The 26,789-nt window shown below is 45.9% G+C and overlaps 1 protein-coding gene across 3 annotated transcripts; it reads left to right on the top strand.

The window, feature by feature from the left end:
• The first annotated feature begins 2,618 nt into the window (after window positions 1-2,618).
• LOC101017387 (nuclear RNA export factor 2) lies at window positions 2,619-24,030 on the top strand. Of its 3 annotated transcripts, none has more exons than XM_003918732.4 (21): window positions 2,619-3,314; window positions 14,286-14,475; window positions 14,702-14,852; window positions 15,156-15,239; window positions 15,351-15,455; window positions 15,571-15,651; window positions 15,814-15,883; window positions 16,040-16,128; window positions 16,249-16,356; window positions 16,543-16,652; window positions 18,327-18,363; window positions 18,742-18,810; window positions 18,897-18,952; window positions 19,101-19,208; window positions 19,329-19,387; window positions 19,519-19,634; window positions 19,730-19,772; window positions 20,368-20,440; window positions 20,975-21,157; window positions 23,573-23,633; window positions 23,780-24,030. In XM_003918732.4, exons 1-21 carry the CDS (start codon window positions 3,272-3,274, stop codon window positions 23,822-23,824), a joined length of 1,881 nt encoding a protein of 626 aa, XP_003918781.1. In that variant the 5' UTR covers window positions 2,619-3,271; the 3' UTR covers window positions 23,825-24,030. The 3 variants fall into 3 exon arrangements, with proteins under 3 accessions (XP_003918781.1, XP_009197162.1, XP_021788985.1); XM_009198898.3 differs by lacking the exon at window positions 2,619-3,314 and adding an exon at window positions 11,887-11,952; XM_021933293.2 differs by lacking the exon at window positions 2,619-3,314 and having other exon boundaries at window positions 14,104-14,475.
• The last annotated feature ends 2,759 nt before the right edge of the window (window positions 24,031-26,789 follow it).

Below are 26,789 nucleotides of genomic sequence, written 5' to 3' on the forward strand. Positions count from 1 at the left end.
CAAACATTTTATACTGACTTTCGTATACACATATTTTATATATTAATAGTAGGTTTATACGTATACATTTAAATGAATCTCCTGAGGTCCTTAATTAGATTCAGCGTTGACTGGTGCTAATTACTGATAGTAATTGAAATTACTTAGTTGGTATTTCAATGAGAACATCCAAGACCTCAACTCTCAGTAACCGGGTCTGTCTTCCAGTTTTTGTGAATTAATACGGCTGAACTAAAATTAATTTCCTTTGGAAAACCCGGGGGGTGGTCAGAACAGTCTAGCACCATACTGCCTGGGAGAGACAGCTGGTTTGCCACCTGCAATGTCTGTGACCTCTTAGGCAAGTGATCTTAACGCCTCTGTGCTTCAATTTCCTCGTCTGTAAAATTCTGTTATACTGCCCACTCCATAGAGTTAGCACTCTTAAATGCGTTAACCTTTTGGAGTGTGTGGCACATACTAATCACTATACACATTTTCTTTTTCAAATGAACAACTAAAATTCATTAGGTTTGCCTTAATTTCCTTTGGCCCTGTATGAAATTAAGTCAACAGTGCTTACCTGTGCGGACTGCTTAGGCTCTTGCAGTAGTGTCAACGATTATGGTTTTAGTGAGGGCCTTTTTCATCGTGAAGTATTAAATTTCACGTGTTGTTAGAAATGAAACACATAAAATATATTAAAGAGGGATGGGGGACCAGGAGCGGTGGCTCACACGGTAATCCCAGCACATTGGGAGGCCAAGGTGGGCGGATCACCTGAGGCCAGGAGTTTGAGACCAGCCTGGCCAACGTGGTGAAACCCCATCTCTACTAAAAAAAAATACAAAAATTAGCCGGGCGTGGTGGCGGGCGCCTGCAATCCCAGCTACTTGGGAGGTTGAGACAGGAGAATCGCTTGAACCCGGGAGGCAGAGGTTGCAGTGAGCCGAGATCGTGCCATTGCACTCCAGCCTGGGCAACAAGAGCAAAACTCCGCCTCAAAAAATAAAAATAAATAAATAAATAAAACGTGGGATGGGGTAGCAAAAGCTCAAGTTTGTGTGCTGTGGAAGGTTATCTGGAGGTACCACCATCTCAGTAATACGGGCAGTCTCAGAGCTCCGGGTCTCATGAACAGAACGGTCCCCTGAAACATGCAGATCAGGAGAACTCTACAGTGGTTGGATTCTACTGTCAGGAAATTGACCCAAGCTGACCCACCTATCCTGGGTACTTGAGCCTTGCAGGATCCCAAGGCTGCAAGTCATGTGGATGCCACCATCATGTGAACCCTACAATTGTGAGTCCTACTGACAGGGCCCTGCTGGTCATATCAGCACCAAGGGTTCTAAAACTTTGAGGTCACGTGGCCTCTCTTGTCGTGTTGCTCCTATGGTCATGTGATGGGCCCAGCTCTTCCAGTCACTGCAGTATGGTGGACTCCTGAACCCTGTTGCTCACATGGATTCTTCCCTCACCTGGCCATTACTGGCCACCAGCATGTGGAAGTCTCAGCCCTCGAAGTCATATAGATGACCTACTGTTTAGGGTCATGTGGATGTTATGGTCATGTACACTGCTCCCACCCACCCCTCCCCATGGCCACAGTGTCAGGCTCATTCCTCTCTGTCACGTGAAGATTGTGAGCTGCCGAACTCTGCAGATGCGTGCGTGGGCAGCCAAGCGGCTCCTATCATCTGGTGGCAGGCAAAGCCTTTGTGGTCCTGTGAGCACCACAGCTAACCAATGGCTGTTGTACATGTGACTCTTATGGTCACGTGAGATTCCGCACCCTCCCATTCACGTGAAGATTGAGTGCTCCAAATCCCGTCAGAGAGATGCTTCCGGCTCCACGCCCTGACTCAGGCGGAAGTTTTATTGGACTGCAGCTCAGATCTCAAGCCTTCCGGCAACTTTCATATCCTGCCACGCTGGAAGGAAGTCTGGTACGAGTGGAACCAGCCGGTACTAGAAGTTTACTGAGAATTGGGCTTTAAGGGGTGGCTGAGCAATCTCCAAATAGCAGAGGCTCTGAAGGGGTGGGGTGGGGTGGTGAGGGGAGTGAAGGGGTGGTGATGTGGGGGGGGGCGGGGGGGGGGGGGTGGGGGAGGGTGGGGGGCGGAGGACTTTCCTAATGTGGCCAAACTTGTGAACGCCTGGCAGAGAAACTCTGTGTGTGTGTGTGTGTGTGTGTGTGTGTGTGTGTGTGTGCGCGCGCGCGCACGCGTATGCACCCATGCATCTATGTCTGCCATTCGCCTTGATCCTGGACTCACAGGAGCTGTTGTTGGTAGAGAGTGAAGTGAAGGAGGAGAAAGCACTGGGGCAGAATATGGGGTTGGCGGGATAGGGGTAGGGTTGGTAGTGGGGCGGCGGGAATTCATGAACTTGTAAGTCGTTTCTCCCGGGCAGGGCTGTGGAAGCCTCATGGGATCCCCCCTCTTCCCGCCCCCACACGAAAAACCCTACCCTACCCTTGCCAGTCACCCTGCCTGATTCACCGTCCGTGCCAGGTGATTCTGTCCTCTGCCCCTCCTCAGATCATATTGTTATTAAGGACACTCGAGACTTCATAGATCCCAGTTTGTATAGACGATTCCAGATCCAATCTTAGTTTCTGTCTCTTTTTCCATTATGTAAAGATTCTCTTTGTTTCCATGATTTATTTTTCTACTAAATTTTCTAAACATGGGCTCAAGGGGGTGGGCGAAAGGGAGAGAGGGGAATCGGGAATTTTTTTTAAAGAGAATTTGATATTTCAATAAAAGTGTCCAAGTCGTCATGATGTGAAGATTCGGAATTTACTTGTTATACTTTGTTTGAACTTCACTGGCTTTAAAAAGTACATTTGGGAGTGGGGTGACAATTTTTTGTGTGTGTATGTGCTTAGGATGTCTCAGTGGCTTATAGTAGTATAGCTTGACACTCTTTTGTTTCTGATTCTTCCCCCATCAACCCCTGGTTTTCTAATGATGGCTTCTTAGGTTCCTTCCTGAAAACTCTCTCCTTTTCTTCCTGTGGAAAAGTATAGTGAACGGATTTAAGTTACAATCATGGGTGATAACATTTGGTATGTCATGAAAGCGGTGTTGGGTGAATGAAGTTGAGCAAATAGCAAGATTGTGCTTAATCTTACGGGGTTTTAAATATTGCTTGGCAGATGGTCAGAGAATGTTGTCACTTGTGATATTTGATATTACATGTAGCTTGAATAATCTATTTTTCTCTCATTTCAGCATTTCCAAGTTTGTTCTGTGAGACTCTAGGGTCAGGACAAAGCAACAACAACATGTGCTCTACTCTAAGGAAGTGTGGGACATACAGAACTGAAGGTAAATGAATACTGTAGGAGTTTTTTAGATGATATACTAATATACAACACGAGTCTCAAAGGGAGGGCTACTTTCCCCAACTTGTATGGGAATGGAACATTTTTTTCCACAGAGCATTTGAGGTGCCAGTGTTCTTCAGGAAATATTTGGGGAAACCCGGTTCAGACTACATCTTCTAACACTGTAAAACCTTGTGCCTTTGTTTACTCAGCACAATGGAATGTGGGCTTATAATAGTTGTAATCTATTCTGCTCATTAAGAAATTGATTATTGCTCTTTAATTCATTTTATCTTATGTCATCAGTCAGTCTCTGCTGCTTGAATCTTCCTACTTGTTTACTCTTCAGAGATGCCGCCAAGCACGCGTCTGATACCATGGTGGTGGCAAACAATATGTGCTTAAATGCAAGTCGTTAGGAAATGTTACCTGTGGCAGCAAATAAAGTGCCCCACTCTTGAAAACAAGATACAACTTACCTGTCAGGACAAGCAGATGCAGTACCTATTGTTACTTAATAATTACAACTGCCATAGTTTGAGCCCCTGTCATATGTCAAGCACTGTGATAACCTCAGCCGTCATGCAAGTTGCTGCATTTAACCCTCAGGAAAATCTTGAGAGGGTGTTATTTTAATTGACAGATGAGATATATGGGTCAGGAGAGGCTGAGTGTAACGCCGTGCTTATTGGCCACCCCCAGACCTCAGTGGCTTATTTCTCACTCCTGCTGCATGTTTATGGCAGGTGCAGATCCTTCGGGGGATGGTGGATGTAGGGTTCTGAGCGATTCTTATTGGAATGACTCAGAGACCCAAACTAATGGAGCAGCCACCATCTAGAAAAGGGTTACTCACTGCGTCAGAGTGGGAGCGCTAGAGGGTCTCAAGCCAGCAACCAAAGGTTCTGACCCAGAAATAACCCATGTCACTCATCACTCACAACCCATTGGCCAGAGCTAGTCACATGCACGGCCCTGCCCCAAGGAAGACAGTCGGGTCGGGCAGTCCTACCAGGTGCCTGGTACAGGGGAGAATGTAAACACTTGGTAAATGGCAGCACTGACAACTGCATGAAGGAATCGAAGCTGGGAGGGATTAAGTACTTGCCTAACATCACATCGGCCGTAAGTGACAGAATCAGGATTTGAATCCACCCAGGTATGATTTCTTTTACATCCTTTCTGCTTCTTTCTACGCTGCCTGCTCTTCTCTTAAAGGAAGCTTATAGTAAAAATTCTTTTACATCAATGATGCAATGCCCTCTTCCTTAATCATCTGATAGTTTAATTGAATAGACACGATGGCGCTGGTTAAAAAGACCAACATTGATAAGCCAGAGGTCTTTTCCAAACGAGGGAATGTATTGGATATTTGAATATCCATTGTATTCAACTATAAAAATAAAACCAGGTGGTAGATGAAAGGACTTTTCATTGATCATTTACTTAATATGGAATAATCTCCATGTCTTTCCATTATGTTAAGGAAAAATGATAAAAAATAGAGCCTACCTTGATGAAACTGAAAACAGATGTGAGAGAGTTGAACAAAATTGCTAGATGTCAGTGTTTCAGAAGCACAGGATAATGATAATATCTCTGGCCACATGGGCAGAGAAAATTAGCGAGATGGTGCAGGTAAGCCACTTTTGGAATGAAGATAGTGTCACACTTACAGTGACAGAAAAGATCGAAAAAGATCACATTATGTAAAAGATGTGAAAATTTGAAAACTTAGATTAAATAGATGAATTCCAGGGGAAAAATATATGTAACTTTCCAAACCCAAAGAATAGAAAACCTTGGTTTATTCAGTGTATTCTTGACAAGGCAAAATTACTAGCCAATCTGAATTAGTTACATAAACGCAAATAATGTGAATCAATTAATAGCAAACTAAACCCAACAATGGGTAAAACAGATAATACAGCATAACAAGGTTGTGTTTAATCCCAAGCATGCAAGCTGAGTTTAACATTTTAAGAGATCTGTAATGTAATCTAACACATTAGCTGAATAAAGGGAGGAGGACAGGACAAATACAACAAAAGATCCAGTTAAAAAAAAAAGTATGCAATAAATTAACCAACCGGGATTGAACAACCACAATAACAATAACTCTCAGCAGATCGGTAATATAGAAAGCTATCTCTTTAAACTGACAATGGGTATCAAAACAATACACCCCATCAGACACCACCCTTAATAGTAAAACATTAGAAGTATTCTCCTTACAATCAGAAAAGGGATAAAGATGACTGGTATGACGAATTCTGTTCAATGTCGTACTGAGTCTAGTGCAGTAAGCCATATATCATACTAGGCAGTGCGGTAAGCTGTCATACATGGATGCCTACACACACAAATTTTTTTTTTTTTAATTTATTTATTATTATTATACTGTAAGTTGTAGGGTACATGTGCATAACGTGCAGGTTTGTTACATATGTATACTTGTGCCTTGTTGGTGTGCTGCACCCATCAACTCGTCATTTACATCAGGTATAACTCCCAATGCAATCCCTCCCCCCTCCCCCCTCCCCATGATAGGCCCCGGTGTGTGATGTTCCCCTTCCCGAGTCCAAGTGATCTCATTGTTCAGTTCCCACCTATGAGTGAGAACATGCGGTGTTTGGTTTTCTGTTCTTGTGATAGTTTGCTAAGAATGATGGATTCCAGCTGCATCCATGTCCCTACAAAGGACACAAACTCATCCTTTTTTATGGCTGCATAGTATTCCATGGTGTATATGTGCCACATTTTCTTAATCCAATCTGTCACTGATGGACATTTGGGTTGATTCCAAGTCTTTGCTATTGTGAATAGTGCTGCAATAAACATACGTGTGCATGTGTCTTTAGAGCAGCATAATTTATAATCCTTTGGGTATATACCCAGTAATGGGATGGCTGGGTCATATGGTACATCTAGTTCTAGATCCTTGAGGAATCGCCATACTGTTTTCCATAATGGTTGAACTAGTTTACAATCCCACCAACAGTGTAAAAGTGTTCCTATTTCTCCACATCCTCTCCAGCACCTGTTGTTTCCTGACTTTTTAATGATTGCCATTCTAACTGGTGTGAGATGGTATCTCATTGTACACACACAAATTAATACATGTATAAAAGTGAAAATAAAGCTGTCAATGTGACTATCTTCATATGAAACTCAAGAGAAGCTACAGAAAATTAAAATTAATAATGGAGATCAACAAGTTTGTTGGATATAAGATGAATATACACAAACCATGTTAACAAATAGAAAATACCATCTTTATTGTAAATATACCATTTACAACGGAAAACATGTCTTGGAAATATACGATGAATCTGCTTACTTGGCAACTATTCCAACGCTCTTAAACATTCTTATATGCTTTCCTGTACTGTAGAGACTAGAAAGTTGGAACATGAAAGGAAACATACATGCACATGACCACACACATGTGTGCACACACTCTCGCTCTTTATCTTTCTCTCTCTCTCTCTGTCTCTCTCTCTCTCTCTCTCTCACACACACGCACACACACGCACACACACACACAAATACACTCACACACATACAATTTACCAGAGTCCCTTGCAGTTAGGGTCCCAAATGGGATACCTATTGCATCAAGCATATGTGCCAACATGAGACTCAGAGGTGGAACTGAATAACATGGGAGCCATATGTGGGGTGGACTACCTGTGATGAGGGAGGTCTCCAGTTATTATGGGGCAGCCATTGCAGAGTTTCTAGAATTCAGTCTCTGTCATGCATGTCAATTAATGGGCAGGCAGCAGTGGTATTTCAGCAGTAGCAGTTCCATAATGTGGGTGGACTTCTCCTGGCTGTGCAGCATCCAGGCCTGCTTTTCTGGCCCTCACAGAGTTTTTGTAAGCTATGTAATATATTTTATTACAGATATCTTGTTTGTGTAAAAGAACTAGAGTGAATTCTGGCATAGGCAAGTTGGGACCTTGATTAACACAGTGCTTGGCAGTAAAATTGGTTGCAAGCAAAAGACCTTGAAGGAAATGGGGATCTGGGATAGATTTGGCCCACAGGACATAGTTGCTGACACCCGCTCTAAGCTAATAGACTCATTGGGTCCCCAAAACAGTGCTGAGTGGGAAGTGAGCAGAATGAGGAGGCAGCTATTCCTAGGATCCTCTGGCAAGCATAAGCCAAAAGCTGAGGCTTTAGCACAGTTGTTTTCAACCTTGGTTGCACACTGCAATTCACGTGGAGAGTTAAAAAATGTGGTTGCCTGGATCTAACCACGGTTCTGCTTTGACTGTTCTGGGTGTGTCCTGGTGCTAGTGAATTGTCTCAGTGTCCCCGAGTGGCTGTAATGTGTAATCATGGTTGAGAACTGCTTGAACAATTTAAATGATAAGAATGCAAGCCTTTTACAATATTTAATTTAAAAATGTTATAATTGTGGTTTCAGCATGATAATATTACAATAATAATAAATACATAGTTACACTGGAAAATATGAAATAAAGATTCCCATGTAAGAAATCGAGACGATTGTCTTTTTCAAAGAGAAAGGAAATGGGAAAACACAGTGGTAAAGCCGGGGCCACCACAGTTTGTGTCCGGCTTGAAGCTAAACTGCCGGCAAGGCCAGAGCAAGGTATGGATTAAAGCTAATCAGCCCAGGGCTGATTCTGCAGTGGAGCCTCCTCTGCAGAAGACAGTCACAACCCAGGATCAGCATGGAAGGATGGCACAAACTCAACAAATCCAATAATTGGCACTGAGGGAACAGAAAAAATGGAAGAGGCTGAAACAGACATTAAGATAGTATTTTCCCAGAGAGACAAAGGAGTGATAAAGGATGAAATTGTGTCTATTACAAAAGAATAGAAGACTGCCCAAGAAAGATGGCTTTTTGAAGGCAAGGATCTCCTTTCACTTCCTCCTGAAACTTCGTTAAAACAACAACATAAAAGGTGAACAAATTATGGTATATCCATCAAGGGGCTTTTACTCAGCAAGGAAAAGTCAAGAACATGGATGGGTCTCAGAAACAGTATGCCGAGTTAAAGAAGCCAGACCCAAAGGGTACAGCTTGTATGAGTCCATTTGTATGAAATCCTAGAACAGGAAGACGAATATATAGTAACTGAAAGTATATCAATGTCTGTATGGGGCCAAGGGATGAAGAGGAGATCAACTGGAAACCTTTTGGGGTGTGTTATAGGTTCTATATCTTGATTGAGGTGGTAGCTAGCCCTAATCTCTGATTTTTACATATAAGAAACCTGGGATCAGGAGAAGTTGAATGAGTCGTCAAAAGTGAGGTTAGCATATTAATCGGAGAGAAGATATTCACACCTGATTATCAGTAATAGATGGTTTCCATTATGCTGTATATGGGTCAATAGGAAAAGTGCTTCTCCCCAAGCACTTGACAAAACCCTGACCCAGCCATAAACATCCTCTTATACAAGTATAAAGTGTAGGTGTGAAAGTATAACCATTCTGCATTCCAGCCACCTACTTCTACACATGGTTGACATTCTCACATGTCCCTTTACCCTGACTTGTTTGTGTTTATATTTACAAATGAAAACATAGTTTTTCATTAATATTTTCTTCTGAGGAATCATACCGTAATATACAGTTTTATAACCTGACTTTGTTTTTCTTTCCCTTTGTATCGTGTGGTGTGACGAGTATTCTGCCTTGCTGCTTATAGTCTGCCACTTAAACCTGAAACATTTCTTGCATAATAATACATTTTTTTCCTCAAAGATTGGAAACGGGGACTTAAGCTCCCTACTGAATCCTTCCACATAACCTGTTTCATGCTCTGAGCTTTCAGTTTTGGTTCCCTTAATCCGTACGTCAGATGATTCCCCACTGGAGCCGGGGCTGCCCTGTTTTACTACTGCCGCTTTGTAAAATACATTAATAGCTGACGTGGCAACCGGATGCCACTCACTCATCTCTTGTCATTTACAGGAGGACTAATAACAACGAATGCAACTAACATGTATTTCTCCCTCGATAAATGCCAGATGTTGTACTAAGTTCTCGACATAGTAGTAGACAGCTTATTTATAGTGCTTGTTAGGTCACGGGCATTTCTCCTGGTGCTTTTCACGTATTTCCATGTGTTAACTCACTTAATTTTTACAGTAGCCCCATGAGGTAGAAACTGTTACTATCTTTGAGTTAGGGGGAAAACAAGCAAAAAGAACTTGAGTCACAGCGAGGTCAGTTACTTGCCTTGGATCGTAGCATTTAGCACCAGGATTGAAATCCTGATGGATCTGACCTCAAATCCTATGCCCATAACCAATAATGTGCGACTCTGTGTCAAGGCTGAAATGAGCGGTACGACAGGGCCCACTCAAAGTCTGCTGGGCAATGATGGGTGTGGTTTCTGGAATGAATGTCCCGACTCCAGCCTTCTGTCCAAGAGAGTCATCATTGCACACTGTTGCCTTGTATCATCTCTCCTTTTTTCGGACTGTGTGGGAACTGTTTCTCTGGTGTCCATCTTGAAGTGAAGTAACAGGGACAGACAAGATGTACATGGACAGGAAGGAAGGAGAGTTTTCAGAGGGGAGCGTATCACCAGGATGAATTCAGTTCCCTGGAAGCGTTTTCAATGTGTGTTTCTTTGTCTTCTCTGTACTCACCCTCTTCTTTCTGACCCACACATCCATCCCTTGGCCTTTTCTTTCACCCTGTGTGTCAGGTACTCATGCCCCTTCCTTGCCATGTCTACTTCATTCCAAGGGCAGTCATTTCTACCTCTCCCCTTGACAATATCAGCCACTCTCTGGTCCCGTCATCCTTGTGTCGCAAAGAACCTGTAAAGCACAGCCCTATAATTATATGTATGTATTTAGACAGAGAGTGATTTATGTAATACATTCAAAAAGTGAAAAGTCTGGATCAAAGTGTAAGAATGACTTCTGAATGGTTAGGCATATTGCAGAAAATTAGACTCACACACGGTTAGTGGAAGTGTATATTGGTGTAAATATCATTGAAAATCCTTAGGAAAATATCACTTTATGCTTAAAAGTACTCATGTGCTTCTCCTGGGAAGCTGTAGAGCAGGGACTCAAAATCTTAGACCCACTTTGAAGCCCTGGCTGTGTTCCACTGGGTGTTTTGGCCACCCCCGCTGGAGGTGCTCTGCAACCCTGGTCAATCTGTGGATATTGTTCCGTTAGTTTTGTGTACAGGGAACTTCATTACTTTCTTATTTTAAAACTGTCAGTTCAAATATTAAAACACCGAGAGAGAGGTAAAAAAGAAAAAAAAAAAGCACTAAAAAGCATATTCTGAACAAGAAACAAAATTTGGCCATATATAATACATAACATATGAAAAGAAATGTGCAGTGGGATCCAGTGTTGTGTGGCAATGTGTTTACCAACATGATTTGGAGTACGCATATCTGTAACCTAATTGTAGAAGCATGTAATACAAAACACTAACACTTGCTTGCATGGGCAACACGGACACACAGACCACACATTCTTCCCTTCCTCTGAGACAGAGATGATGATGCTTCCTGTCTGTCACAAGGCTGAGTGAACACAACATGCCTTTAGGTCCAGAACATTCTTCCTACAGAGACCAGATGTCCAGAAAGCTCTGTCTGCTGGATTCAGGGAACGCCTCTCCTCATTTCTGTCACCACTATTTGCAAAAGCCTCCTTCTCTGGGATCTTCAAAGCTGCAGTTCTAGCCACAGTCTGCAGGGAGGTACTCAGTTCTATTTCTAAGGATACATTAATGAAAAAATATTAATGTTGCAGAAGAAAAAATTAATTCATTCTAGTTTTGCAGGCAGGTTATGAAATAGTTCTGCAGCCCGAATAGCTCTGGAATAAATATAAATAGAGGTCGGTAGAAATGGTTCAGATGGATGTATTCTCAAAAGTGGTTTTGTCGATGATCTCAAACCTACATCACATGCATTCATTTAACAAATACTAATTAGGTCCTTGTTCTGTGCCAGACACTACCAGCCCAAAGTGACTCTTAATCTGAAAACCCATGGCCCAAACAGATTACACCCATCTGGTCCAAGACAGAGATCTCCACCTTATCCAAGACGCCTGGTTCCCACCCTGACAGGAGTGACTAGCACAAAACATCATCCCTGGCCTGCTCAACAAAAAAATCTGTCGATGAGACTTGAAAGCTTGCCATTTAAGGGAGAACCAGTGCAGTCTCTGGAGGAACACTCAGGGTATAGAGGCAGACCAATATACATGAGGACATAATTCCTGTTCTGCCACTGACTTGGCTGGGAAATGTACCCGACATCTGTGAACCAAATATTCATGATCTGAAAAGGGACTGTGGATAGAATTCTCATGGATTTTCTGTGAGGAGGTCGAGAGAAACCTAGTGAGTCTGCCCAACACTGAGCAAATGTTGGTTGCCACTGGGCAAGGGTTGGTTTTCTTCGTATCCCATTCTTTCCGTGCCATAGCAGGGATGCTGATGCCATGCACTCAGTGGCATGGCAGTGATGTAGGCAGAATTCCAGACTAACATAGGAAGTACCAGTAGGAACGCACGTGATGTCATAAAGGTTACTCACTACTATGTCTGTGTGGGAGGATCAGCCAGTATATGGTGGGGCCTGAGCGGAAACCCAGGCGGTCTGGGTGAGAAGTACTAGCTGCTTTATAATACTCTTGAGATCACCTGTAATTCTGGCAGCACAACTGCGAGACAGGGATTGTGCTGAGATGCCAGAGTTCAGCAAGTGGACGTGCGCCTGTGTGTGTTTTTGTCTTCGGCATCTCTCTCTGTCCGGTCCCTCTGTGGCTTTTTATCACATGTGCTCTTGTCCAACACAAGGCCTTGCCTGAGGCTGTAGCTGTAGCTGTTGGCTAGCTCACTTTTACACCTTCTTCCCCTCAGTGACGTTATTTCTGAAGTAATGCGTATTCTCAAAAATGACTCCGACTCAGGAATACCTGTGCTCCATATATTGACCATGTGCCCTTAACCCTCACTTTAATCTTTGATTTTTTTCCCTTTCATCTATGGACTTTCATGAAAATGAGTTGGTTTCTGGACATCCTCCAAATGTCACCAATAGGGGTCTTTGTTGTTGTTGTTGTTGTTGTTGTTGTTGCTGAGTACTGTTATGGACTCATAGCTTTTTAACATACTGATGGGCTCCAAACCCCGGTTAAAGCATTTTGAGTAAAGGAATGGCAAGATTTGACTTATGCCTTAAAAAGTCACTCTGCCTCCTGTGTTGAAAATAGGTGGTAGGGGAGTCAAGGGCCAAAGCAGAAGGACAACTTGGAAGGCAGCATAATCCAGGAGACAGATGTTGGTGACCTGGCCAGGGTAGGTAGCAATGGAGGGGGGTGAGAAGTGGCCAGACTCTGGATATCTTTTAAAGGTGGAGCCAAGAGAAGATACATCCATCCTGATCCGTTGGATGTAGAGTGTGAGAGAAAGAGAGCACTCCAGCCCCACCTCCAAGTTGTGGGGACCAAGCATCAGGAATGTCTGGGTCAGACACTCTGCCCACATTTAATTTCACTTCTAATGGCACACAGGGAAAGTCCCAACAGTCGAGAGGAGCAGGACTGTCCTGACAGTGGGTCACACACGGTGAAAGCAATGACCCCCCTACAGAAGTTCATCTGAGGCCTGGCCATAATCAGTACATTGCAGAGAGGTCAGCAGTGACCGAAATTTTATTCATAAGGGTGCCCTGAGACAAGGTGTACATTTTGAAATTGGTTGAGGTCTGTTTGACGGTCCAGGAGATGGTCTACCTTCGTGAATGCTGCAAGACAGTAGAGGGGGAAAAAAAGCGCTCTGTTTTCATTGTTGGGTACAGTGTGTTGGGTACAGTGTTTAATTTATGTCATTTAGATCCTGTTACTGTAGTGGTTTTCAATATCTGCTGATTTTCTTTCTAGTAATTCTGTCACTTGCTTAGGAAGAGTTGTCTCTTGGGCTGAAAGCATTTCGGGCTGGGCAAAAAGAAAGCTTGCTCTGGATATTTCAAACTGAGTATTGTTGAGGGCAAGGCTGGAGGCAGGAGGGCAGCTTGAGAAGCTGTTACATCAGACCCACCTGTCATTAAAGCTTGTACTATACCGGCAAAGAAGTATAACTTGCTGATTGTTCACAGAATGCATTTGGAGATTGGATTTGGGAGGTGTGAGAGAGCTTGTCTCCCAGGTGTTGGTGTGGTTGTTAGGTTAGAGAAGCCTGAGAGAAGGCAAGATTAGGACCCCTTCCAGGGGTGTGACTAGTGTCTAGTCCAACCCATGGACATACGCACCTCTGTTCTTTATAATTCCTGCTCCATTTCTTAAGAGGTTCGACACAGTTGCTTCCTCTCCCAAGATTCCTCCCCTGATTGTGCCATCTCCCCTGTGAGATAAGGTTGTTGTATCTGGACAGGCAGAGGAGTTTGTTTTCTGGGGCTTGTGTGGCGGGTTGGCACTTTTTTTTTTTTTTTTAATTTATTTATTATTATTATACTGTAAGTTGTAGGGTACATGTGCATAACGTGCAGGTTTGTTACATATGTATACTTGTGCCTTGTTGGTGTGCTGCACCCATCAACTCGTCATTTACATCAGGTATAACTCCCAATGCAATCCCTCCCCCCTCCCCCCTCCCCATGATAGGCCCCGGTGTGTGATGTTCCCCTTCCCGAGTCCAAGTGATCTCATTGTTCAGTTCCCACCTATGAGTGAGAACATGCGGTGTTTGGTTTTCTGTTCTTGTGATAGTTTGCTAAGAATGATGGATTCCAGCTGCATCCATGTCCCTACAAAGGACACAAACTCATCCTTTTTTATGGCTGCATAGTATTCCATGGTGTATATGTGCCACATTTTCTTAATCCAATCTGTCACTGATGGACATTTGCTACTTGCCCTACCATGGAGTTAGCTCACGACATGGTACATGGTAAGTGGACCATTGATGTGTCTCAAACGTGTCTTTTTGTTCTCAGTTGCAGAATGCCATGACCATGGTAGCCCTTTTCAAGGAAGAAAGAAAGGTGGGAATTCTTTCCGGGATAATTCTGACAAGAGGAACTGTCATCATGAACATGGTGGGTACGAGCGTCCGTCTTCACACTGCCAGGAGAATGATGGAAGCGTGGAGATGCGGGATGTCCACAAGGACCAACAACTAAGACAGTAAGTGACCAGGCAGCTTGGTTTGCATGTAGCAGCCCCCGGGACTGTGCAACCCTTTCATTCTCTGTGGTCTTCCTTTTCTTCTCTCATTAGAGAGCTGAAGAATGCTGGAAGTGGAATAGTGGCTGAGCAATCCTAATTGTAGCCCTGGCGTCAGTGAGTGGAGCATGTAGAGAAGACGTTCTTACATTTAATGGATACCCGCCTTCTCTCCTCTTCCCCACAGCACTCCTTATAGCATCCGATGCGACAGAAGAATGAAATGGCATAGTGAAGACGAAATCTGTATTACCACGTGGAGAAATAGAAAACCTCCAGGGAGAAAAATGAGGCAGAACACACAGGATGGATACACAAGGAACTGGTTCAAGGTCACAGTGAGTATCTGGGTGGGGTCTGCATTAGGTAGACTATTCTGAAACCTGATAGAAGGAAGACCACTTAAAACACCCTAAGCTGATTATTCGGAGGAGAGCTTCGGAATAGGGGGAACGGGAGTTTAGGGAGTCCATATTTGGCACAAAAATAAGAAATCATGTCAGCGGTCCTTTCTTTAGAGGTCTAAGCTAAGTAGAAGGTCGGAAAAAAAAGAAAAAAAAAAACAGCTGGTTGGTTCTGTTCTCCATCCTTAGTTCCGTGTTGTCTCTCCCTTCTCTCCTATTTCTTCTTTTTACCTTTAGATTCCTTACGGGATAAAGTATGACAAGTCATGGCTAATGAATTCAATCCAGAGCCACTGCAGTGCCCCCTTCACTCCGGTTGATGTAAGAGAGGATGGTGAAGCCAGTTGAGTGGGCACGGGGGACGAGGAGAGGCCTGGCTCAGCAGGGGCCATTGGCCTCTGATGCTGTTGCTCTTGCCTTCACTCCCTGTAGTTTCACTACATCCGAAATCGGGCATGCTTCTTTGTCCAGGATGCTACTACTGCCTCCGTATTGAAGGATGTCAGTTATAAGATTTGTGATGACGAGAACCGAAAGGTGTGTGTTGAGGGCATTCCCTGTACTTAGTCTCTGGGCAGGAGGACAGGCCAGGGGGCTGGTCGTCCTCTTTGGGATTAGAGGTCCTGGTACTTACCACGCTGCCTCCCTGCAGATATGTATATTTGTCAATCATTCTACTGCGCCCTACTCTGTGAAGAATAAGTTGAAGCCAGGCCAAATGGAGATGCTTAAGGTAATACAGACTCAGGGATCATTGTATGCTCACTTCCTGGACCCACGTCTTCTTCCCCTGGTCCCCTCTTTCCCCGTCACCACCACCACCACCACCACCACCACCACCACCACCACCACCACCAGAGCCTCAGAGCCTCTGTCTTCATCTCTATCTCTGCAGCTGACTATGAACAAACGGTACAATGTCTCCCAACAAGCTCTTGATCTCCAGAATCTCCGCTTTGACCCAGGTATGGCTGACAGCAGCAATTCTAAGGCAAGCGGGGGCAGAGCGGTCTGCCTGAGAGGGAGACTTAGGGATGGCAATTTACGGAGCGGTTGGTGCTGGCTCTGGTCCAGCCAGGGCCCTCCCAGCCTTCTGATTCCCTTCTCCTGGCTTCTTCAAGACTTGATGGGCCGTGACATTGATATAATCCTGAATCGAAGAAACTGCATGGCTGCCACCCTGAAGATCATTGAAAGACATTTCCCTGAGGTGAAGCCTTAGGCCCAGTGCTGGTATTTAGTTAGAGGGGTGGAATAGGTAAGGTGGAGGGCAGATTTGTCTCCGAGGCCCAAGATAGTAGCCCCCACTCTAACTCTTCTTGACCCAAAGCTATTGTCTTTGAACTTGTGCAACAACAAACTGTACCAGCTGGATGGCCTGTCTGACATTATAGAGAAGGCTCCCAAAGTCAAGACCCTGAACCTCTCCAAAAATAAGGTGAGAAGGGGGAGCCAGATCAACTTTGGATGGAGGGTGGATGGCAGTACACATCAGGATAATGGCAACAGGCAGGCAGAGGTACCTGTGGGTGACTGTGAGGGCTGGGGGAATTCGGGACCCACGGTCCCAGGTGTCTCTCTTTCCCTGGCCCTCCTTCTCCAGTTTCCTCCCCATCTTTCTTAGCTGGAGTCGGCATGGGAGTTGGGCAAGGTGAAAGGGCTGAAGCTCGAAGAGCTATGGCTAGAAGGGAACCCCTTGTGCAGCACCTTCTCGGACCAGTCCGCCTATGTAAGGTCAGTGGCAACCCCTATCGCCCTTCCTGGGCACCTTTGCTCCTTGGGTGACTGAGCTGTGTCTGAAAGTGCCCTTCTGCAGGAAGGAGTGGCCTTGGTCCTCTAGGAGGACCACAAACCTCGCCTCCTACACACACACACACACACACACACACACACTCCTTTCTCTGTGTCACTCACTCATCTGTGCTTAGAGGTCTCCTTTCCTTCCTCTGACATGCTCCCCTTTTCACCTGCTCTGGGGTGCATTTCCTGCCTGTCTCCACCAAGCCTCCTCCAGCGTGCCCTCCGTGAGTGTGCTCCAGGAAGCAGGACTCCCCCACCTCCCCAGGACCAACAGTGTTCAGATGCTGGTGCCCTGGACTGAGAAGAGTCCTTTAGTCCAGGGCCTCATGTGACACAGGCCTTCCTGCCTCCATGCTGAGATGGGGCTTCCCTCTCCTGTCCTGAGAGGCGTTCTCCTTCTCTTGCTCCAAAAAGGTCCCCCCACCTGTCCTGGGCTGGCATGGGGGCTTCCCTGTTTCATACTGAGGGCCGAGGCCCTGGGTGGCTGCTGTCATGCCATCTCTTCCTCTGGCCCAATGCCAGGAGCTGGGCCCTCCTTGGGGAGAAACCTGGGTTTCCTGAGTCAAGGGACCAGAAGCGGGCCACGTTCCTGAGGCAGGAGTGGAAGGCAGAGGGCCGAGGAGGTTGGGGAGACAGAAGGACAGGCCTCTCAGGGCACTGCCTCTCCTTCCCTCCACACCTCACATTGTCCTGCCTGGGCCCTCAGAGGAGTCCTGGGTAGCCCGAGACGGGTAGCATTCCTCGGTCAAGGCGTCAGCACAGAGGGTCACAGGAGTCAGTGACCATCAGAAGAGGATGCAGTGGTCGGGAGAGGGGGTCCCCAGACTCTGAACCCCATGCTGAGCTGGGGCCTGACCCTTCACTCCTCCTGGGAGAAGGTCTCCTGTCCCCGTGGCTGCTCTGTTTCCCATGCGCAGCTCAGACTGAGCTCACACAGGTGAGAAAGGCTCCAGCTGCATCCAGTGGGCCCCAGCCCAACAGGTGCATGTTTTCCTTTCCTGCCTCAGTCCCCAGGGCCAGCCAGGGGGCAGTGAGAGAAAGGGCTGCAGCAGGGGAGCCCTTTTCTCCTCTATTCCTCCCTAAACTCCACCTCCACAGTAGAGCGTCTTTCCTTCCCCTTTGCATTGCATCCTGTTTCTCCCTTGTCTCTCCTCTCCTATGTCTCACCCATCTCTCCCTCCCCTACCTTCGCCCCATTTCTGATGTCGTCCCCTCTGCCTTCCCCTTTCTGCCTCCTGAGCCCGGCCTCACTCACCTCCCTGTCCCAGCATCCTGGGCCATCCCTAAGGGCTGACCTGGTCTTGGCCAGGGCCTGGTCAGGCAAGTTGATGGACGGCCAGTGAGGTAGCAGAGCTCTGGCCTCCCACCCCATTTTCTGCTCCCTGCAGAGCCTTCCACAGTGACTTGGACAAAGGGGAGGGAGGGAGGGAGGGAGGGGAACCTGGGCTCCCAGTGCTGCTTCGTGTGGCACTGGAGAAAAGGGAGTCAGGACAGTCTAGATGGAAGCTAACCAGGAGGAAGGAGAGGGAGGAGAGTGAGAGGGAGTGGGAGAGAGACTGTGCCACCCTGAACTGTCAGTCACTTCATTCAATTTTTGGTTTTGGACAGTGCCATCCGGGACTGTTTCCCCAAGTTGTTACGCCTGGTAAGTATGTATAATACCGTCATCATTGTCTCCTCTTACTCAAGAACATGACCTCCACACCTGCCCTTAAGTCCTTTGGGTCTTGCCTAGATTACATGCTTGTATCAGACCCTCATCCATTTTACAGGCAAGGATTCCTGAAAAAGACAAGAATATTCTCCCTGAAAATGTGTACACACACACACACACACACACACACACACGTTTGCATGTAATAGTAGAGATGTCCAGCACCCCATGAGAAAGCTGCCCACTGGAATTTCCAGGCCCATTTCCCACCTGGCCTCTGATGCTTGTCTCCCTGGGCATGTTCATCTTATCGGTCATCGAGCTCCACCTCCTTGGTCTCCACTGCTGACTTCCTCTTTCCTTCTCCAGGACGGCCGAGAGTTATCTGCACCAATGATTGTTGACATTGACAGCTCTGAGATAATGAAACCCTGCAAGGTGAGGAAGAAGGACCAAGCAAGATTTGGGGTGTTGTAAGGGAGGCTTTGTCCACCGCATAGATCCAAATTGTCTTTTGATTTCAGGAAAACTTTACTGGATCTGAGACCTTAAAGCATTTAGTCCTGCAATTCCTGCAGCAGTGAGTATCCCTGGAACGCTGGGACCATGAGGAAGGGGAGGGCTGAGACAGGCTGGGCTACCCATGCACAGGTCAGCTCATGGGAGTTTTCAAGTCTCATCTGGGGCCCCGGCCACAGAGGTAGCCTATCCTCACTGCTTCCCCACAGGTATTACTCGATCTATGACTCTGGAGATCGACAGGGTCTCCTCGGTGCTTACCACGATGAGGCCTGCTTCTCCTTGGCTATTCCCTTGGACGCCGAGGGCTCAGCCCCGTGAGTATCACGACTCAGACCCTGCTCTGGGGCTGTGTGTCTCCCCAGCAGACACAGGCCAACTCCTGGAAATGCCTGCACTGGCCGGGCCACCCACTCCTGCTCCTTTTTTTCTCCTAGGAACAGCTTGCGCAAGTACTTTGAGGATAGCAGGAATATGAAAACACTCAAGGACCCCCGTAAGTGTGTGATGGGGAAGAGTGGGCAACGTAAGGGGGTGTGATGGGAACAATCACAGGGGCCAAGGACCAGGGTGTGGCAGCCCCCTGCCCCGCCCCACCCTGCCGTTCCTTGCTTCTCTTCTCTACAGACCTGAAGGGGGAACTGCTGAGGCACACAAAACGTGACATTGTGGACTCCCTCAGTGCGTTGCCCAAAACTCAGCATGACCTCAGCTCCATCCTGGTGGACATGTGGTGCCAGACGGTGAGCACCTGCTTCCTCCCTTGGGCAGGCCCAGAGAGCCAGAGGTGGGTAGGAGGTTAAGGAGGATCCTGAGCACCTGAGCTCTTCCCTTTCAGGAATGGATGCTCTGCTTTTCTGTCAATGGGGTTTTCAAGGAAGGTGAGTGTCTGTATAGTCCCCTCCCCAGATCCGCCACTGCTCCCTCCCGCTGGCTGGGCTCCCTCTCAGAACTCCCCCAGCTTCCCTGATTTCATTCCTTTCCTTTCCTTCCTCTTCTTCCCTCCGTGTTTTCCCACCCCCACTCTGCCCTCAAACCACCCTGCTCTGACCTAGGTCCATGCCTGTCTGCCCTGCACAGCTCAGGCGTGTGTTAAGGACATAGACTGTGGAGTTTGGCAGCTCTCATCCCAGGTCCTTACTCTGTGAACTTGTGGTTGGTTACTTAACCCTTCAGTTTCCTCATTTGCAAAATGGGGCTAATAACCTATCTCTTGGGCTACTGTGAAATAGGAATTAAGTGAACTTGTGGTTTTCACAGGGCCCCACATATGATAGGGGCCCTGTCACTGGGAGCGGATTGTTCCTGTTGCTGTCCTCCCCATTCCTGCCACATCCGCCTGACTCCAAGTGAACAATTGTCCTGGTCTGCCCCGCCTTCTGTGTGAGTGTCAAGCAAGACTCTGACGGGGGATCACCGTGTGAGCATGTTAAAGCCTGTGCAACTCTAAGGTGGTGGTGTTTGTTGTCTTTGAAGTGGAAGGACAGTCTCAGGGTTCTGTTCTCGCCTTCACTCGGACCTTCATCGCTACCCCTGGCGGCAGTTCCAGGTTAGTGCTGTGTTGTGGGTGGGAGCACCCATCCAAGCTTGGGGCCCGTGTCGTGGAAATGTGGTGGGTGCAGTCCTCGGGGTGTTCTCAATATTGTGGAAGGCCAACAGGAAGATCCAAGGAACAGTCTAGCCTAGTGTTTAAGAGTGTGGACCCTGGAGTCAGAATACAGATTCTGTTCCTCACCCCAACATTCACAAAGTGTGTGACCTTGATCAACTTATTCGACCTCTCTGTGATTCAGTGCCTTTTTCTGAAAATTGGAATAAGACTATCCACTTCGTTGGACTGTTGTACAGGGTAAATGCGTTGGGGTTAGAGCTAAAGGTCTAGTGAAGCTGGTAGACAACCTCTCCAAAGGTGGACTCTGTGGGAGGGTTAGAGGGCACCAGCCAAAAAATCTGGGAGGCAGGCACAGTTAGGGATATGGAAGGAATTTGGTTGTTGAGTGGCAGTGGTTAAGAAGGATCCTGTTGTTGGGGGTGTGGAGTTATCTACCTGTCCAGTTTGAGGGTGCATTTTTCTTTCCTCCAGTCTGTGCATCGTGAATGATGAGCTGTTTGTGAGGGACGCCAGCCCCCAAGAGACTCAGAGTGCCTTCTCCATCCCAGTGTCCACACTCTCCTCCAGCTCTGAGCCCTCCCTCTCCCAGGAGCAGCAGGAAATGGTGCAGGCATTCTCTGCCCAGTCTGGGATGAAACTGGAGTGGTCTCAGAAGTGAGTGCTGGGAGTACATGGGGATGGGGGGAGTTGGGACATCAGAGGAATGAGTAATGGAAACTCACATGCAATTTGGAAGAGTAACTATCTGGATATTTTGCTTCCAAAAAAAAGTGGGCCCATGAAAAAGGTATTATACTTTTATACTGATATATGTAAATATTTTTAAAAATGGCATAATGCCCAGATGACATTACCTTCCATTTGTAAAATCTGAAAGAATCAACCACAACAAACTACTGATAAACCAGTTCAGCAAGGTTGAAAGATACAGCATACAAAAATCATTTGTACTTCTATGTAGTTGCAATGGACAATCCAAAAAATGAAATTAAGAAAATAAGTCCATCTACAGTAGCATCAAAAATTATTAATAAAGTGTGTAGGAACAAATTTAAGAGAAGAAGCACAGATCTTATGCTCTGAAATCTGCAAAACATTGCTGAAAAAAATTAAAGAAGACCTAAGTACATGGAAAGACATCCCACGTTCATAGATTGGAAGACTTAATATCATTAAGATGGCAGTACCGCCCAGAACAATCTACAGATTCATTGCAGTCCCTGACAGAATCCCAACTGACTTCTTTGCAGAAATTGACAAGGTAATCCCAAAATTCATGTGGAAATGCAGTGGACCCCAAACAGCCAAAACCATCTTGAAAGAGAACAACGACGTTAGAAGACTCACACTTCCAGATTTCAGAACTTGCTACAAAACTACATTAATCAAGATTGTATGGTACCGACATAGGAACAGACGTGGGAATCGATGGAATATAATTGAGAGTCCACAGATAATCTCACATATTTGTGTCTAGTTGATTATCATTCAGGGTGCTGAAAAAATCCAATGGAGAAAAAAAAATAGTCTTTTTTAGCAAGTGGTGCTGGGAGACGTGGCTATCCACTCGCAAAAACAATTAATTTTGACCCCTAACTCACATCATGTGCAAACACTGGCAGAAAATGGATCAATGACCTAAAATAAGAGCTAGAACTGTAAAACACCGTGAGTGTACATCTTCATTACCTTGAATTAGGCAACCGTTTCTTACATATGAAACCAAAAGCACAAGCAACCAAAGAAAAAAATAGGTAAATTGGACTTCATCTAAATTAAAAGCTTTTGTGCATCAGCAGACACTATCAAGAAAGCAGAAAACCGACTGATGGGAACAAGGGAAAATATTTGCAAATCACATCGCTGACAAGAAGAACCCTTACAACTCAACAACAAAGAGACAAGCCACCCAATTAAAAAATGGGGAAATGATTTGAATAGACGTTTCTCCAAAGAAGATGTACAAATGACCAAGAAGCGTGTGAAAATCTTCTCAACATCATTAGTCATTAGGGAAACGCATGTCGAAACCACAGTGAGTTACCACTTCATAGCCACTACGATAGCTTTAGTCAGTAAAAGGAAACATTACAAATGTCGGTGAGAATGCAGAGAAATTGGAAATCTCATGTATCACTACTGGGACCATAAAACGGAGCAGTTGCTGGGCAAAAGATTTTGGTAATTCCTCAAAATCTTAAACATGGAGTTACCACATGATCCGGTAATCCCTCTCCTAAGTGTATACCAAAAGAAATGAAAATATATGCCCGTTCAACAACTTGCACATGAATTTCCATAGTGGCGTTATTCCAAATAGCCAAAAAGTGGAAACACATCGATTGACCTTTAGCTGAATGGATAATGTGGTACATCCATACGGTGGAATATTATTGGAATATTATTCATTCATGAAAAAGGATGTAGTTGTGATATACGCTATGACGTGGATGAACCCTGAAAACATTATGTGCTAAGTGAGAGCAGCCAGTCACAAAAAGCCACATAATTATATGATTCCATTCATATGAAGTGTTCAGAATAGCCAGATCCGTAGAGAGTGAAAGCAGAGTAGTGGTTGCCAAGATCTGGGGAAGAGGGAGAACAGGGAGTGATCTCTAAGAGTTAAGGAGTTTCTTTTTGAGGTGATAAAAATAGTTTGGAATTAGATAGTTGTGATGGTCGCACAATCTTGTGAATAGACTTAAAAGCACTGAATTGTACACCTTAAAATGGTGACTGCTACGGTATGTGCATTATATCTCAATTAAAAAGAAACGTATTATTGAATTTCCACTTGTTATTTCTTGAACATCTTTCTTTATCAATATGTATTAAGCTCCCTTGTTCATTTGAATACCCCTATGTTTCTGATTTGAATTCCAGTGGGTATTAATGTCAGGGATAGGCGTTTTGGTTTTCCCTAGGCCTTTTTTCATTGTTACAATAGTGCTCATATTGGTACATGTGACCCACCAAAAAGGTAGCATAGATTAAGGGTGGCGTTGCATAGTCAGCGTGTCTGTCCTGGGGTAGTAATGGAGCGCACCTGTTCTTCTCCCACCCCAGGTGCCTTCAGGACAATGAGTGGAACTACACTAGAGCTGGTCAGGTCTTCACTATGCTCCAGGTGAGGTCTGGGAATCAAGTGGGTAAAAGACAGCTGTCTCTGGGTCGTCAGGAGGGCCAAGAAGATGGAGGCCGGGTAGTGTGGGGATGGAACCCAGGGCACCTGGCTTTACTAACATCCCAACTCCTGTTCTTTACTTTCTCTAGACCGAGGGCAAGATCCCAGCGGAGGCCTTCAAGCAAATCTCCTAAAAGGAGCCCTTCGATGTCTTCTTTGTCTTCGTTCACATCCTCTTTGTTTCCTCTTTTCACCAGCGTAAGGCCTGGCTGACCAGGAAGCCAGAGTTAACTTGCAGGCCGCATGACATAACCACCCAGAGAGCCAGTTGCTCTGTGTATTCGCCCCACTCATGATCACCGTTTTATTTTCATAATAAAGAGTGACGTTACATGTTGTATGCTGTGTGCCCTGGATTGCTCTTCCCCTGCCCCAACCGTGAGCCAGCGGGGCCAGGACTGAAAGCACTGCATCCCTGTTCATCCCTGGCTGGCCTTAGCAGATGCATCAATCTGGCTTGCCTTCATAGGTAATTTTGTCAATAAATCCTGATGAGAAAGGACACACGCTCCTTCCAGAGATTGGCCTTGAGAGACAGTGGGACTCTGTCAGATGCTCGACCTGGAGGCCCACAGAAGCAGGCATGTTACCTTGGCACACCAGGGGCTTCCATCCACCGTCCCAACCCCTCCCCTTCCCGAAGGTGCACTTTTCAAGGAGGAGTCTCAGGGTAGCACCTGCGGTGGGGGTGATGAGGGGAGACTCAGCCCATCTGCCCAGCACGCTCCTCAGAGAGCTGACACCGGGCACTCCATGTCCATGTTCTTGAAGGGGTTCAGCCATTTATTTTCACTTCTAAACAAACAGTGGTAGCACACAATCTCACCCTATGGTCAGTTCTCAACAACTGGCATTTATAGCAGTTCCAAATTGCAGGCAAGAGTTGAACGGAACATTTGCGCAATTTATTGTCCACACTTCTGTGATGCTTGCATGTTAGGCAATCAGCAGGCATACTTTTTGAAATTAAAATAATAGCAGTGTGACGTTTTCAAGTCACAGTCCTATAAATGGGACATAGGAGAGGCACCACCAGTTGACAGATTATGCCTCCACTTTCGTGTTTGGCATACGTTATTTCCTGCCACTTGCCACCTTCCTACCACTTGCCACTTTTCAGTTCTTTATGTACATGTACATTAGGGAGCCATATGTTGGAGTGTGAATTACATAAAACTAGGAACTAAGGGGATAGTTGCCGTTACAAAAAGAATAATGCCAACCTTGTTCTTCCCTGTAGTGCCTCAATAGCCAAAGACAAGCTCCTGTACCTCTCTAAGCCTTGGTCCTCTCACCCAGGGAACAGAGACCACACTGTGTGCTGCTCAGCCTCATCGTGGGGACTAGAGATCATCTCCCATGTTACCCATCAACCACAGTGTCTGTTCAGCTCAGGCTCTCAGAGCTGCCAGGGGTCCTTTGTAGATAGGACCCATGGAACCCATCACATGGCCCCTCTACTTCCTCTCTGTACGTCAGGCTTCCACAGCCTTGACCTCCTTCCCTAGCCAGCTCGGACGCCTTCGTCTTCCAGTCACTTATCCTCCTGCCAATTCCCACGATTTCCTGTGGTCCTGTGCTCCCAGCACATGCTAACTCTGACACCTGAACTCACTCATCTCTCATGCGCTCTACCTCTATACACACACACACACACACACACACACACACACACGCGTCTCTCTGCAAATGGTCCATTAGGACACAATCTTGGGAGTTTAAATGGTGAGGCAAAGTGTATGCTTCCCAAGATGATTTGTGAAGTTGGAGGGAGGAGATATGAGTACTCACATATATTGTTTCCGAGCATTTAAATTGACATAGCCATTTTTCAGAATCATTGAGAACAATTCAGTCATAAATACTTGAATACATATATATGTGCACATAAATACATATATGCACACACTTTTATGCAAAAGTAATCATAATGCAGATACAGTTTTATATCCTTTACATTTTAGTTAACAAAGTCATTAACATAAAGCTATTCATGTCATCATGCTATAATTTTATGTAGATCTGCAGTGATGACTTTCTTTTGTGCTTGACATTTTTCATTTATGTACTAATTGTGTGGAGTGTGGAGGGGAAACTTTGATTAGGACAGAAAGCAGCATATGGCAGCCACAGCCAGGAGAGTCCATCCACAGCTGCTCTGTTCTTTTCCTTGGGCCTTGGCACACTCTCCTTAGGGACAGGGTGGCAGGGTGGCTGGGGCTGTGGAATTCATAAGGACTCATCCCTGAGAAGAGACATTATTTCCCATATGTCACTTGTTTTCCTGCCCATTGCATATGATGGCATCAAGTTTATAGACACCTCCAACAGGGTGTACTTTTTTTTTTTAAGAGTTGGGGTCTCATTATGTTGCCCAGGCTGGACTCTAACTCCTGGGAGCAAACTCCTGGGCTCAAGCAGTCCTTCAGCCTCAGCCTCAAGAGTAGCTGGGATTACAGTCACCCAGCAAAGTTGCACTTCTTACAAGGGTTGCTGGTGTGGGTGGGTGGTGGATCCCTCCCTGTCCTCATCAGAGCACAGGAACCTCCATGTGGAAGGAGTCCAGAAGCAACTGCAGGAACTCCAGGGTGAGTGGCCTCGATGATACCCTTTTCTATCCCTCATCTCCAAGTAACTTTTGTGCCTTGCCTCAGAATACCACTGGCTCCTGTGTATTCATCTGCACTCCTAATAGTTTGTCCCAGAACTTGCCTCCAACTGATTCCCTTGCCCCTGGGGTTCCTGCCTATAGCTCCTGCCCTCAACCCTAGTGCATAACTGCTGCTGATCTTTGCAAATATGGATTCCATTCATCCTAGTTGTCTGCTCATGAGGCCTTAATGGCGTTACTCCCTTAATGCTCTCAGAGTTCCCCTCCATGCAGCACTCCTTATGATCCCACCCTCCTGTTACCCCTGTGCTGGAGAAAGCCAGTGGTTGGACATGAACTCTTCTCCCCTTCAATGACCATATCCAAGAGCAGAAACCTCAAACCTAGGTCATGCAAGGTTAGGCACTGTTCCTCACTCCCACCAAAATAAAATAAAGTGGGGAGAAGTGGCGTCTGGGTGTTCATAGCACTCTAACCTGCATCAAAGA

Source organism: Papio anubis, chromosome X (assembly GCF_008728515.1).
Source record: "Papio anubis isolate 15944 chromosome X, Panubis1.0, whole genome shotgun sequence".
Taxonomy (NCBI): Eukaryota; Metazoa; Chordata; class Mammalia; order Primates; family Cercopithecidae; genus Papio; species Papio anubis.